Source organism: Schistocerca americana, chromosome X, assembly GCF_021461395.2.
Source record: "Schistocerca americana isolate TAMUIC-IGC-003095 chromosome X, iqSchAmer2.1, whole genome shotgun sequence".
In the NCBI taxonomy this organism is placed as follows: Eukaryota; Metazoa; Arthropoda; class Insecta; order Orthoptera; family Acrididae; genus Schistocerca; species Schistocerca americana.
Genome location: NC_060130.1, coordinates 576,681,616 through 576,698,139, shown reverse-complemented (window position 1 = coordinate 576,698,139; position 16,524 = coordinate 576,681,616). Strand labels below are relative to the sequence as shown.

Here is a 16,524-nt window from a genome sequence, read left to right as displayed (position 1 = left end):
GCCTTCGAGACATTGCCTTCTCACACACCTGATCGGAATAGAACACTGCTGGGGAAAGCCAGAACGCCGAGTCGGTTCGTTACGCTCACAACGTTCCACTGATAGTACCAACAGAATATAACACCTCAGTTAAGTTATCCAAGACAGAGCACGACGGTAACAAGACTGGATAAACAATATTAAAATGTACTTCTCATTTGCTAAAGCGTAAGCATCAGCTTTACACATCTTACACCGTCCGGCCAAAAAATTCCGAGAGTGATTTCATTCCTGGAGTATAGGCGACATCCGTGCAGTAATTAGGGTGGCAGTTTGAACTAACAACTGTAATGCAGCATTATGAACACTCATTGTTAAGCAGCATTCGTGAGGCCGTAGTGTCTTAACATTGTTTTGTCACAAATCAGAACGATTCAGTATCTCTAAATCAAGAGTTGAAGACATTCTGTAGACTGTTATGACTTTGACAGGACTCATAAGCAGTCCTGGCAGAAAAAAAGAGGCGTGGACGCCTGCCGTGACTTGATTCAAAAGCAGAACACGGACACTTCATTGCTGGAAAAACATCATCTCGGGTGCAGAGAATAAATGTTGCTAATACGAACATACCACAAAACGATAAAGTATAGAATTCCTTATGAAGGGTCACTGCTAACCGACAGTTTTATTTAATGTAACGTGCGAGATGAACAACAGTTTCAGATGGCTGTATGAACGTACTGTGCGTTGTACTCAAGTGGCGAGATACTGTGAATAATACCTGAAGCACAAAGCCACCATTTTAACTTTTCTGTAGCTTTTATTAAGTCAGTCTCTAAACTTTGTGGACTGATGGGTGTATATTTCAGATCCAGTAAGTTAGGAAGAGTAGGAACACATACACTGTGGTGAAAAAAGTCATTGGAACTGGCATGCACATATACTGATTCCAGTTGTATCGTGTACATACGGTATAAAAGGGGAGCACATGGGCAGAGCGGTCATTTGTACTCAGGTGATTCATGAAAAACAGTTTTCGACGTGATTACGGCCGCACGAAGGTCATTAACAGACTTGGAACGCGGAATGGTGGCTGGGGCTAGATGCATGGGACATTCAGTTCCAGAAATCGTTAGCGATTTCAATATTCTGAAACCCACAGAGTCAACACTGTGCCGCGAATACCACATTTCCGGCATTACCTCCCACAATGGACAATGTAGTGACCGATGGCCTTCCTTTAACGACTGAGAGAGGCGAAAGTTCGTAGAGATGCCAGTGCTAACAGACAGGAAACACTGCGTGAATTAACCTCAGAAACCAATGTTGGACGTACGATGAACGTATCCGTTAGGTCAGTGTGGCGTAATTTGGCGTTCATGGGCTATCGCAGTAAACGACCAACGCGAGTGTCTTCGCTAACAGCATGACATCACCGGCAGCGTCTCTCCTCGGCTTGTGATGATATCGGTTGGACCCCAGACGTCTGGAAAACCGTGGCCTGATCAGATGAGTCCTGATTTGAGTTATTCAGTATTGATAGTAGGACCCTTGACCCCTCCCAAAGCCAAGAAACCAAGTTGTCAACATGGCATTGTGGAAGCTGATGGTGGCTCCGTAATAGTGTCGGCTGTGATTACATGGAGTGGACATAGTGCTCTGGTCCAACTGAAACGATCACTGACTGGAAATAGCTATGTTTGGCTCCTTGGAGACCATTTGAAGTCATTCGTAGACTTCATGTTCTCAAAGACGCAGTTTTTATGGATAACAATGGGCCATGTCACCGTGTCACAACTGCTCGCTAGTGGTTTGAAGAGCATTCTGGAAAATTGGAGCGAATGATTTGGTCAACCAAATCGAGCAGCATGAATCGCATTGACCATTTATGGCACATAATCGAATCTTCAAATGTGTGTGAATTCCTAAGGGACAAACTGTTGAGGTCATTGGTCCCTAGATTTACACACTACTTAAACTAACTTATGCTACGAACAACACACACACCCATGCCCGAGGGAGGACTCGAACCTCCGGCGAGAGGGACCGCGCAGTCCATGACATGGCTCCTCAAACCACACGGCAAATCTGCGCAGCGGGACATAATCGAGAGGACAATTCGTGCACAAAATTGTACACCGAGAACACTTTCGCAATTATGGACAGCTTTAGAGGCAGCTTGGCTCAGTACTTCTGCAGGGAACTCCCAACGACTTGTTGAGTCATGCCACGTCGACTTGCTCCATTACACCGGACGAAAGGAGGTCCGAAAAGATATTAGCAAGCATGCCATGACATTTATCACCTCAGTAAACAATGGATTCTAAGAATGGTTCCGATATTCACTAATTTTTGTTCGCAGATGTTAATCAAAATAGTCATTAGCAGCATGCAACTGACACTACACTACTGGCCATTAAAATTGCTACACCACGAAGTTGACATGCTACAGACGCGAAATTTAACCGATAGGAAGAAGATGCTGTGATACGCAAATGTTTAGCTTTTCAGAGCATTCACACAAGGTTGGCGCCGGTGGCGACATCTAAAACGTGCTGACATTAGGAAAGTTTCCAAACGATTTACCATACACGGACAATGGACCAGCGTTGCCTGGTGAAACGTTGTTGTGATGCCTCGTGTTAGGAGCAGAAATGCGTACCATCACGTTTCCGACTTTGATAAAGGTCGGATTCTAGCCTATCGCGATTGCGGTTTATCATATCGCGACATTGCTGCTCGCGTTGGTCGAGAGCGCTGTGCTGGATCCCAACGGCCTCGTATCACTAGCAGTTGAGATGACAGGCATCTTATCCGCATGGCTGTAACAGATCGTGCAGCCACGTCTCGATCCCTGAGTCAACAGATGGGGATGTTTGCAAGACAACAACCATCTGCACGAACAGTTCGACGACGTTTGCAGTAGCATGGACTATCAGCTCGGAGACCATAGCTGCGGTTACCGTTGATGCTGCATCACAGACAGGAGCGCCTGCGATGGTGTACTCAACGACGAACCTGGGTGCACAAATGGCAAAACGTAATTTTTTCTAAAGAATTTAAGTTCTGTTTACAGCATCATGATGGTCGCATCCGTGTTTGGCGACATCGCAGTGAACGCACATTTTAAGCGTGTGTTCGTCATTGCCATACTGGCGTATCACCCGGCGTGATGGTATGGTGTACCATTGGTTTCGCGTCTCGGTCACCTCTTGTCCGCACTGACGGCACTTTGAACAGTGGACGTTACATTTCAGATGTGTTACGACCCGTGGCTCTACCCTTCATTCGATCCCTGCGAAACCCTACATTTCAGCAGGATAATGCACGACCGCATGTTGCAGGTCCTGTACGGGCCTTTCTGGACTGTTGCCCTGGCCAGCGCATTCTCCAGATCTTTCACCAATTGAATACGTCTGGTCAATGGTGCCGAGCAACTGTCTCGTCACAATACGCTAGTCACTACTCTTGAAGAACTGTGGTATCGTTTTGAAGCTGCATGTGCAGCTGTTCCTGTGCACGCCATCAAAGCTCTGTTAGACTCAATGCCCAGGCGTATCAAGGCCATTATTGCGGCCAGAGGTGGTTCAAAAATGGCTCTGAGCAATATGTGACTTAACTTCTGAGGTCATCAGTCACCTAGAACTTAGATCTAATTAAACCTAACTAACATAAGGACATCACACACATCTATGCCCGACGCAGGATTCGAACCTGCGACCGTAGCGGTCGCTCGGTTCCAGACTGTAGCGCCTAGAACCGCACGGCCACTCCGGCCGGCAGCCAGAGGATGTTGTTCTGGGTACTGATTTCTCAGGATCTATGCACCCTAACTGCGTGAAAATGTAATCACATGGCAGTTCTAGTATAATACATTTGTCAAATGAATACCCGTTTATCATCTGCATTTCTTCTTGGTGTAGCAATTTTAATGGCCAGTAGTGTATTTGGGAACATGCACCTTACTACAGAACTTAAAAGAAGGCTACTGATTGTGCATGGTCCTACAACCATATGTCATAAATTTTCTTAACATACACAAGAGCCCGCCGTCCTTACATCCCAACCGTCTTCGAAATATTACACTTTTAGGAACTGATGAACAGCAGTGCTCTGATTTTAATTCATACTCCCTGCACCAACTTATATATGAGAGTTATCAAATCACATTTAATTATCGTCAGTACTTACCAGGCTCAATTTTGATGTTGGGTTTTGTATCTGCCTGATTTTCTTCATTACCTCCACTGGCTGGCTGTGCAGCTTCAATTGAACCTGAAAATAAAGGTACTTATAACGTAACAGTATGTAATAAGCTCATGTTTGGCATAGTTAATCACCAGATACACAGAGAGACTGGTTACAAGAGACCATCTGCCATTAACAAATGAAAGCGTTTAAGAAGAAGACTGCAGTTTTGTAATCCGTATACGCATACGTTTGTTTTTACAATATTTACGGTTACACTGATTTTTTAGTTCCTTTGTGCACACCTGTAGATAAATAGTAGAAACGGTTGATTTACGGCTGATGTGACACAATCGGCCCCTTGGGATGCCTAGTTGTTGAGGAAGGGGGGGGGTCAGAGGCAACCTGTAAACAGGGCGTTTCATAATTCGTTGTGAGAAGTGACCCAAGTGAAAGTATACGATAACAGAATTAAATACGTTCTAGTAAACATATCTCCGTAGACGAGACGTTTCAAAGTTAACTGCGAATGTGTTGTTGCGAACTGCCACTGATATCAGTAACAAAAATTGTCCAAGTGAGTAGAAATGTATTTCAAATATAAATTTATCCATCAAACTGGAAACTAATTTCACCCAAAGACTGCCTTAACAACAAACACAGTCACATTTCAAGACGTTATATGCTACAATTTACAGTACTGATATATAAAGAAAAGTCGTTGTTTAACGTTGTTACCAAAAATCTCAGAAAGTACTTAACCAATTTACTTAGAATATACGCGCAATACTCCAATGAACATTGGGACAGACAGAGTCTATATATTTTTTTTAATATGATTAATATGTAAATAAATGTGTAATATGTAGAGAGGACGCTTTCTTACCACGAGTATCGAAAACTGCATGACCGATTTTCTTCAAATTTTTACAGAGTACTCTAATAAACATTCATACACAGATAGGTTACACTTTTTAAAAAACAATGTACGCGACTTCCGTTAAACCGACTGCGAAAAAGGAAGTGGCACACTGTTCTGTGCTGTGAATATGTACAGTTTTTTAAAAACTATAATAGTGGTACATTCTATCCATTACAGATATCATTTCTTCCATACATATGGTTTGCAAGATAAAAGGAAAATTGTATTTATGGCTTATCAGCTTATTATTAGAATACTATTACGAAATCTGAATTTGCAAGAACAACGAACAAGGCTGAAGGTCAGAGAGAGCGGGAGTAGTAGACGGACAGAGGGGAGAGGGATGAAATGAACGTAGAGGGGTGGAAAGGAGGAGCTGGAGAATGAGAGGAGCAAGGAGAAAATGGACAAAGAGAGGGGAGGAGGAGATTGGGACGTATTTCCAATTCCTAAACATGTTTAGCAATTGTGAAGCATTATCAGGTTCGCTAACGTTATATACACCTTGTCCAATGACATTAAACGTGAACGTCTGACATATGCCTGAAACTCCACGTTTTGAGGACTGCTGTTTGGAGTTGCAGGAATTGAGTCAGTCAGGTTCCGCAAAGTATCGACAGGTATGTGGAACTATACAAATTGCATTGCCTTAGCGAGCTTCACTTGGTATCGGGGCTGAGGATCCATGACGCTAACTGCCCAATCAGGATTGTCCTACAGATTCTCGTTCGGTTTTAAATCTGGGGAGTTTGGTGGCCAGGGTAGTATGGTAAGGCCATCCCGGTGCTCATCGGACTACAGATGTACAATGTAACCTGTGTGGCACGTTGCGTTATTTGACAGGTGGATCCCATCATGCCAAGGAAAAACAAACTGCATGAAGGGTCGACGTGGCCCTCAAGGATAGATGCATACTTGTGTTGATTCCAGAATGACATCACCCAGGGTATGTCATGGGTATTTCACACTTACACGCCAAAGTCCACCTGTACGATGGAGAACAAAACGTCATTCATCCGAAAAGGCCATCTGTCGCCATTCAGTGGACATCCATTCGCGGTACTGGCGTTCAAAATGCAGCCTTCGTCGCCCATGAATAGCGGTCAACATGGGTGCATGAACCAAACGTCTGCTGTCGAGGCCCATTATCAGCAAGGTTCGCTGAACAGTCGTTGAGGAGAGACAGTTTGGTAGCACCTTGGTTCGTCTGGGCGCTCAGTTGTTCAACATTTGCGCATCTATTCGCCTGTAGGCATCTCCGAAGCTGCTGGTAACCAGTGTTCTCTATGGCCTGTTAGGCACTACAATTACATTGGCGACAGATTTGGATAACGCTATTTTGCCATGCACGATATACATAAACCATAGCGGACCGTGATTGGTTTAAAAACTCACCAATTTCACAAATGCCCCCCCCCCCGCTTGGCCCCAACGCCAATGATCATGCCCTTTTGAAGTCAGATAAATAGCTCCCTTTCTGCATTACGGCAACGACTGTTCTGTTTTCGGCGTCACCCCTGACATGCTTCATATACCCTCCATTGCTCTTGCTGCCACCTATGAATGGTTACAGCACATAGGCAACGAACATTGGCGGTCGTCAGATTAATGTGAGCGGACCAAACTTAAGTTACTGCCTTAGACCGACAATACTTTATTATAATTGGTTACCGGTTTCGACTTTGCAGCAATCATTAGATCTAAAAATTTAGTAGTGTCACGTACGTGGTTTGTTAGTACACTACTGGCCATTAAAACTGCTACAGCACGAAGATGACGTGCTACAGACGCGAAATTTAACCAACAGGAAGAAGATGCTGTGATATGCAATTGATTAGCTTTTCAGTGTAGTCACACAAGATTTGCGCCGGTGGCGACACCTACAACGTGCTGACATGAGGAAAGTTTCCAACCGATTTCTCATACACAAACAGCAGCTGACTGGCGTTGCCTGGTGAAACGTTCTTGTGATGCCTCGTGTAAGGAGGAGAAATGCGTACCATCACGTTTCCAACTTCGATAAAGGTCGGATTGTAGCCTATCGCGATTGTGGTTTATCGTATCGCGACATTGCTGCTCGCGTTGGTCGAGTTCCAATGACTGTTAGCAGGATATGGAATCGGTAGGTTCAGGAGGGTAATACGGAACGCCGTGCTGCATCCCAAAGGCCTCTTATCACAAGCAGTAGAGATGACAGGCATCTTATGCGCATGGCTGTAACAGATCGTGCAGCCACGTCTCGATCCCTGAGTCAACAGATGGGGACGTTTGCAAGACAACAACCATCTGCACCAACAGTTCGAAGACGTTTGCAGCAGCGTGGACAATCAGCTCGGAGACCACGGCTGCAGTTACTCTTGTCGCTGCATCACAGACAGGACAGTCTGCGATAGTGGTGTACTCAACGACGAACCCGAGTGAACGAATGGCAAAACGTCATTTTTTCGGATGAATCTAGGGTCTGTTTACAGCATCATGATGGTCGCATCCGTGTTTGGCGACATCGCAGTGAACGCACATTGGAAGCGTGTGTTCGTCATTGCCATACTGGCGTATCACCCGGCGTGATGGTATGGTGTACCATTGGTTTCACGTCTCGGTCACCTCTTGTCCGCACTGACGGCACTTCGAACAGTGGACGTTAGATTTCAGATGTGTTACGACCCGTGGCTCTACCCTTCATTCGATCCCTGTGAAACCCTACATTTCAGCAGGATAATGCACGACCGCATGTTGCAGGTCCTGTACGGGCCTTTCTGGATACAGAAAATGTTCGACTGTTGCCCTGGCCAGCGCATTCTCCAGATCTCTCACCAATTGAATACGTCTGGTCAATGGTGGCCGAGCAACTGTCTCGTCACAATACGCTAGTCACTACTCTTGAAGAACTGTGGAATCGTGTTGAAGCTGAGTGGGCAGCTGTACCTGTACACGCCATCCAAGCTCTGTTTGACTCAATGCCCAGGCGTATCAAGGCCGTTATTGCGGCCAGAGGTGGTTGTTCTGGGTACTGATTTCTCACGATCTATGCACCCAAAATGCGTGAAAATGTAATCACGTGTCAGTTCTAGTATCATACATTTGTCAAATGAGTACCCGTCTATCATCTGCATATCTTCCCGGTGTAGGAATTTTAATGGGCAGTATTGTATATGACCAGAAAGAATTCGTTCCCACTTGAAAGAACCGTTTCAATTGTTTGTCCGACACATTTTGTAACATAAACGTCGACCAGTTGCGGCACCAAGCTTTCAAAGCGTTTCCCAAAACTAAATTCTGCGTTATAGCTATCGATAACATTTCAACACATTTTTTTGCAAGCTTCAGAAGTTCGGACACTCAGTAACGTATTCACCCATTCGAACAAGGTCAGTGTTTTCGTTTTTGGTGTTGTTATTGTTTCCTGTTCGAATGCTAGTTTGATGCTAGTCTATCCAGTGAAAACTTCTTTATCTCTGCGTAACTACTGAAGCTACTTCAGTCAACTTGTTTGCTTCTGTAGCATTATACACTAAAAATTTCTATTCGCTTGTCATTTATACAGCACCAAGTTTAATTTCCATATAAGACCATATTCTAGGCAAATATTTTCAGAAAAAGGTTTCCTAACAATTCTATAGTGAACATTAAAATATTTCTCTTTTCAGAAACGCTTCACTTTCTGTTACCAGTTCCACATTATGTCCTCTCTCCTTCAGCAATAGGCTGCTATTTTGCTGCGCAAATAGCATAGCTTCTTCAGCTCTTTTAGTGATTCATTCCAAAATCAGCTAACGTAATGTAAGTGCACTTTGTTACGTTCTTATACTTCTGCTGACATTATTTTTACAACCTGTTTTCAAGACTTTCCATTCCGTTCAACTGTTCTATCAATTTCTTAGCAGTCTTTGACAGAATTACAATATCAACGACAACCTAAATTTTTTAAATTCTTTTGCCTGTACTGGTAACGAGACAGTAAATTCTAATTACTGGAATATAAATTAATATCACTTTTTAATTCATTGTAAACTTGCTTGTGAACCATCTTAATATATGCGCCGATGTACAATCAAATTAAGCTATCAAGTGCTACCCATGAGTGGCGCATACTACTAAGCTGTACCAATAATAACTATCTATAATTCTTAAGCTGTATGTGATAAGTAACATACACCTGTTTATGTAATATTTACTGCAACATACATAGCAGAATATTTGAGGCGAACAGAAAACAATGTGAAATTTCTATTAACATTTCAATAAACTTCATTAAGCTGACAAATACTTCAAAGATTAATTTTGATATTACGCACTGACAAGGGTTGAAACACAGACAGAAAGTGATCAGAGTCTGTGAGTGGTTGCCAACGATGGTCATCCGAGGTTGTGATGTTCCATTAGCATCAGATCACGTCTTTTGGATGCTTCAGCTTATTCACATATGGTGCATTTGGAGTAGTGCCTTGACTGGGAAGCATGAACTGCTGTAAAATGACATCACAATGCATGCAGCGATGAATCGCTGTTCTGCATAACCTAGGATGACCATCACTGGCAACCACTGTGGCGACCTTGCAAGAGGTGGACTTCTTGCAGTGATCTGGAAATGATGTTCATGATGATGTTTGGTTTCAGAGGTGCTCAACTGCGCGGTCATCAGTGCCCGTACAAATTCCCAATTTTTACGCAGTCCATTTTTTTTCACAGTCTAGTCTAGCCACTGCTACGAATGATTATGTTGATGAAATGATGAGGACAACTCAACACCCAGTCCCCGAGCAGAGAAAATCCCCAACCCGCCTGACAATCGAACCTGGGATCTCGTGATCCAGAGGCAGCAACGCTACCCGTTAGACCACAACCTGCGGACACGATATGAAGAGGCACAGCAGTGTTACTTCTGGCATCATGGCGTGGGGAACCAATGGTTGTGACTTCTGGTCATGCCTAGTAGTAATTTAAGTAAACTGATATCATAACGGTACATGATGTACATCTTTCATCCTCATGTGTTACTACGATGGTGACAGTATCGTCATGGTGCCATTTTTAAATGGGACAAAGTTCGTCCACACATAGCACTTGTATCTATGAATTGTATGTGTGATCTTTATGGATCCTGGTCGAAGAAGTTTCAACGTCAGGTTCACAAATGAGCTCATTCAGATACAGTCATTAAAAATTTAACTCTGTTTGGCAATCACTAAAATAACATAACATAGGCCCTCTCCCGTCAGGCCATGCAGTTTCCTTTTGCTACCTCCTCCACTTTCGGGTGCTTCTCTTTTTTCTCCCCCACACGTTGTATATCTATACTATATTCCATATTTTTCCATATCGAGATTTCCTGGATTATTGTCATTGAGAAAACCACCACATGGAATGACAATATACAGGGTGCTACAAAAAGGTACGGCCAAACTTTCAGGAAACATTCCTCACACATAAAAAAAGAAAATATGTTATGTGGACATGTGTCCGGAAACGCTTACATTCCATGTTAGAGCTCATTTTATTACTTCTCTTCAAATCACATTAATCATGGAATGGAAACACACAGCAACAGAACGTACCAGCGTGACTTCAAACACTTTGTTACAGGAAATGTTCAAAATGTCCTCCGTTAGCGAGGATACATGCATCCACCCTCCATTGCATGGAATCCCTGATGCGCTGATGCAGCCCTGGAGAATGGCGTATTGTATCACAGACGTCCACAATACGAGCACGAAGAGTCTCTACATTTGGTACCGAGGTTGCGTAGACAAGAGCTTTCAAGTGCCCCATAAATGAAAGTCAAGAGGGTTGAGGTCAGGAGAGCGTGGAGGCCATGGAATTGGTCCGCCTCTACCAATCCATCGGTCACCGAATCTGTTTTTGAGAAGCGTATGAACACTTCGGCTGAAATGTCCAGGGGCTCCATCGTGCATGAACCACATGTTGTGTCGTACTTGTAAAGGCACATGTTCTAGCAGCACAGGTAGAGTATCCTGTATGAAATCATGGCGGTGAATCGAGGAAGTACAGTACACACTGACGAAACTAAAGTGAGCTCTAACATGGAAATTAAGCGTTTCTGGACACATTTCCACATAACATTTTTTCTTTATTTGTGTATGAGGAATGTTTCCTGAAAGTTTGGCCGTACCTTTTTGTAACACCCTGTATATGGAGTCTTAATGTTTATCAATGATCTACCAGAGCTGCTCTTTTTACTATTATATATATTTTTTCGCTTCACCCCAACAGCCATTAAGAAAGTAGGGCGCAACCAAAAGCGAATTGTGGCGCATGTCTGAAAATATGATACATGTTGTCTGGGCTTCGCGGTCATACTGAGATAATTCAGCAACTGACAGAGAAGGTTGAGAAGACCAGCCTTACTCACGGAGTTTCAGCGAGACAGATAATTTACGGCATTGCCCCTGAATTAATCATGGCACTCTGGACCTGACAAGGGAATTGACTACTGCGGCATTTCGAAACCTACCCTGAAATTTCTCGCACACGAAGAATACACCGATAGAAATGCAGTCTAAAAATTTTAGCTGCTAAAGTGCAATGCTACTGTTTTTTAAGAAAACTTTAAAGTTATTCTTTTTGCTGCACGAAGTGACAGTGGTTTGTACACACTTCATGCATACCGCTGAATCGAGTAAACAAACGGAGTCCAAAGTGGCCGAGCGGTTAAAGGCGCTACAGTCTGGAACCGCACGACCGCTACGGTCGCAGGTTCGAATTCTGCCTCGGGCATGGATGTGTGTGATGTCCTTAGGTTAGTTAGGTTTAAGTAGTTCTAAGTTCTAGGGGACTGATGACCTCAGACGTTAAGTCCCATAGTGGTCAGAGCCATTTGAAACATTTTCTTTTTTTTTTTAAACAGTTTTCGACGTGATTACGGCCGCACGAAGGTCATTAACAGACTTGGAACGCGGAATGGTGGCTGGGGCTAGATGCATGGGACATTCAGTTCCAGAAATCATTAGCGATTTCAATATTCTGAAATCCACAGAGTCAACAGTGTGCTGCGAATACCACAATTCCGGCATTACCTCTCACGATGGACAATGTAGTGACTGACGACATTCCTTTAACGACTGAGAGAAGCGTTAGTTGCGTAGAGATGCCAGTGCTAACAGACAGGAAACACTGCGTGAATTAACCTCAGAAACCAATGTTGGACGTACGATGAACGTATCCGTTAGGTCAGTGTGGCGTAATTTGGCGTTCAAGAGCTATCGCAGTAATCGCCTAACGCGAGTGCCTTCACTAACAGCATGACATCACCGGCAGCGTCTCTCCTGGGCTTGTGATGATATCGGTTGGATCCCAGACTTCTGGAAAACCGTGGCCTCATCAGATGAGTCCTGATTCCAGTTGTTCAGAATTGATAGTAGAACTCTTGACCCCTCCCAATGCCAAGAACCCAAGTCAACAACATGGCATTGTGGAAGCTGATGGTGGCTCCGTAACAGTGTTGGTTGTGATTACATGGAGTGAACATAGTGATCTGGTCCAACTGAAACGATCACTGACTGGAAATGGCTATGTTTGGCTGCTTGGAGAACATTTGAAGCCATTCGTGGACTTCATGTTGTCAAAGACGCAGTTTTTATGGATGACAATGGGCCATGTCACTGTGCCACAACTGCTGGCTATTGGTTTGAAGAGCATTCTGGAAAATTGGAGCGAATGATTTGGTCAACCAAATCGAGCGGCATTAATCGCATTGACCATTTATGGCACATAATCGAATCTTCAAATGTGTGTGAATTCCTAAGGGACAAACTGTTGAGGTCATCGGTCCCTAGATTTACACACTACTTAAACTAACTTGTGCTACGAACAACACACACACCCATGCCCGAGGGAGGACTTGAACCTCCGGCGAGAGGGACCACACAGTCCGTGACATGGCGCCTCAAACCACATGGCAACTCTGCGCAGCGAGACATAATCCAGAGGACAATTCGTGCACAAAATTGTGCAGCGAGAACACCTTTGCAATTATGGACAGCTTTAGAGTGAGCTTGGATCAGTACTTCTGCAGGGAACTCCCAATGACTTGTTGAGTCATGCCACGTCGACTTGCTCCATTACGCCGGTCGAAAGGAGGTCCATGAAGATTTTAGAAAGCATGCCATGACATTTATCACTTCAGTATACAATGGATTCTAAGAATGGTTCCGATATTCAGTAATTTTTGTTCGCAGATATTAATCAAAACAGTCATTAGCAGAATGCAACTGATACTATTTAGGAACATGCAACTTACTACAGAACTTAAAGGAAGGCTATTAGTTTTGCATGGTCCTACAACCATATGTCATAAATTTTCTTAACATACACAAGAGCCCGCCGTCCTTACATCCCAACCGTCTTCGAAATATTACACTTTTAGGAACTGATGAACAGCAGTGCTCTGATTTTAATTCATACTCCCTGCACCAACATATATATGAGAGTTATCAAATCACATTTAATTATCGTCAGTACTCACCAGGCTCAATTTTGATGTTGGGTTTTGTATCTGCCTGATTTTCTTCATTACCTCCACTGGCTGGCTGTGCAGCTTCAATTGGACCTGAAAATAAAGGTACTTATAACGTAACAGTTTGTAATAAGCTCATGTTTGGCATAGTTAATCACCAGATACACAGAGAGACTGGTTACAAGAGACCATCTGCCATTAACAAATGAAAGCGTTTAAGAAGAAAATTGCACTTTTGTAATCCGTATACCCATACGTTTGTTTTTACAATATTTACAGTTACACGAATTTTTTAGTTCCTTTGTGCACACCTGGTGATAAATAGTAGAAACGGCTGATTTACGGCTCAAGTGACACAATCGGCCCCTTGGGGATGCCTAGTTGTTGAGGAAGGGGGGGGGGGGGGGGGGGGGGACATCAGAGGCAACCTGTATACAGGGCGTTTCATAATTCGTTGTGAGAGGTGACCCGAGTGAAAGTATACGATAACAGAATTAAATATGTTCTAGTAAACATATCTCCATAGACGAGACGTTTCAAAGTTAACTGCGAATGTGTTGTTGCGAACCGCCACTGACGTCAGTAACAAAAATTGTCCAAACGAGTAGAAATGTATTTCAAATATAAATTTATCCATCAAACTGGAAACTAATTTCACCCAAAGACTACCTTAACAACAAACACAATCATAGTTCAAGACGATATATGCTACAATTTACAGTACTGATATATAAAGAAAAGTCGTTGTTTAACGTTGTTACCAAAAATCTCGGAAAGTACTTAACCAATTTACTTCGAATATACGCCCAATACTCCAATGAACAATGGGACAGACAGAGTCTATATATATTTTTAATATGATTATTATATAAATAAATGTGTAATATGTAGAGAAAACTGCATGACCGATTTTCTTCAAATTTTCATAAAGTACTCTGATAAACATTCATACACAGATAGGTTACACTTTGTAAACAGCAATGTACGCGTTTTCCGTTAAACCGACTGCGAGAAAGGAAGTGGCGCACTGTGCTCTGCTGTGAATATGTGCTTTTTTTTTTAACCAAAACTGTGGGGCATTTAAACCATTAGAGAAATCGTTTCTTCCATACATATGGTTTGCAAGATAAGAGGAAAATTGTATTTATGGCTTATCAGCTTATTATTGGAATACTATTACAGAATCTGAATTTGCAAGAACAACGAACAAGGCTCAAGGTCAGAGAGAGTGGGAGGAGTTGATGGACAGAGGGGAGAGGGATGAAATGGACGTAGAGGGGTGGAAAGGAGGAGCTAGTGAATGAGAGGAGGGTGGATACAATGGACAAAGAGAAGGGGAGGAGGAAATTCATGCAAGGTCAGTATTTAACCTGTCACGTGTCCACACATGCATACAGGCCAATTGCATGCCTTAAAAATGGCGGGAAAACCAACCACTCCGCTTTTTTCTCGAGAGTAGTAAAAAGACTACAGTCAAGTTCCACCTCCCCCTCGCCCCTTTTATCACTATTGCAATTCTGAGAGTTTCATCATTGGTGGTTTGTATGTCTTAGTGAAAGGTTTTTCATGTGTCTTTACTTAATATTTTTGTTTTTAAAAGACCAATGCCCTTTAACACGGCACCACCAGAAATAGTGGACCAGGACAAGCAAGTGTTTGAGTTTCTATTGTCTGCACCACCACAATAGCAGCATGCCACAGTAGCCCACCAGATTTATCGTACCTGCCATTCGAGTCTCCTTCATACCAGCAGCAGCAGCAGATACCTGAACTGTGTGTTCAGGAAACTCGGCAGGAATATCCACAGCAACCATCAGTTTTTCCTCAACATGCCAAGCTGTAATTAAGTGGTTCCAAACTATTGCTCTTTGCCAATACTTAGAACATGCCTTCCAGCAAGTCGAAAGTGTGTGAACTTAGACTTAGAACCAGATGGTGACTGATGTAATAACGGAATCTGAAAGCGCTCAAAACGCTGGTGCTAAAGTGCAGTATGCAATATGAGTGGGACTATTTACGTGCACTGGAGTCAAAAATTAAAGTAACAAACAGCTGTTTCCCCATCCTGTGTCTAATTCACGATACAATCACACAAACTGTCAACAGATGTCTGTACGATCGTGTTCTACATGGAAAATGGCATTTCAGTCAACGGGAAACAACGTCAATGATGATATCGGGGCACCTGTCAAACGGAGTGCTGTTTGCCAGGTAGTCCCACATCCACAATCGCTGTGTACACAGTCACAGATGGTGCAATATGGCACAGAGAAGATGTCTACCAGACAATCTGAGGTCAAGGGCCATAGGAAGAATGGAAGGAGGAGTCGAAAACTGTTGGGGCCTGATGACTTAACGTGAATTTTTCTGTTCTTTCCCGGATGAGGCGATAGTTTAGAGAGACTGAAATTGTGTAAGATGTCAAACAAATAATACACCTTACACTGAATTCGTGAAACAGTTCCGGTTAACTCGATATGTCACATGACATAGTTACGTGAAAATGTGTCAATTTTATTGATAAGTGAAGCAAATAAACAAATTGACATTTCATGAGTATAAACCACTAACACACATACAAGTAATATCATGCAAGTAATTTCCCAGTCCCAAGCTATGAGACGCTTTTCTGAGGGAAGGAGAATTCTTACAAGTGAATGCCCGTCCCACATTCAGCTGAAACTTTCACAGCATGACACCTAGCGTACGCAATGAGATGCTGGAGCCACTGTGTAGGCCGCCAGCAAAAGCATCCATGGTCCCTGCTTTTAACGATGAGACTTCGGGAAACCTGTCTACAGGAACACAGCGGGAAATGCCAGATAAACGTGTGGAGAAACCCAACTCAAAACATTGGTGACTCACTGTAGCCATCTGTGTTTAAACTCACATGAAAGAAAAGGCTGCTTATCTCAGTATTATGTAGCAGAAGTTAAACTCTGCCCTACAGAAGAAACGACGC

At 43.3% G+C, this 16,524-nt stretch overlaps 1 protein-coding gene across 1 annotated transcript in view; it reads right to left on the bottom strand.

The window, feature by feature from the left end:
* The window catches only part of LOC124556183 (suppressor of Mek1-like), a 132,618-nt gene that overhangs the window by 76,259 nt on the left and 39,835 nt on the right, over nt 1–16,524 (bottom strand). Inside the window, exons 5-6 of the mRNA XM_047130178.1 lie at nt 13,572–13,655; nt 4,171–4,254 (exon numbers count right to left, since the gene is read on the bottom strand). Of these exons, the coding sequence (XP_046986134.1) occupies nt 4,171–4,254; nt 13,572–13,655 (168 nt within the window). The remainder of the gene's footprint in view (nt 1–4,170; nt 4,255–13,571; nt 13,656–16,524) is intronic.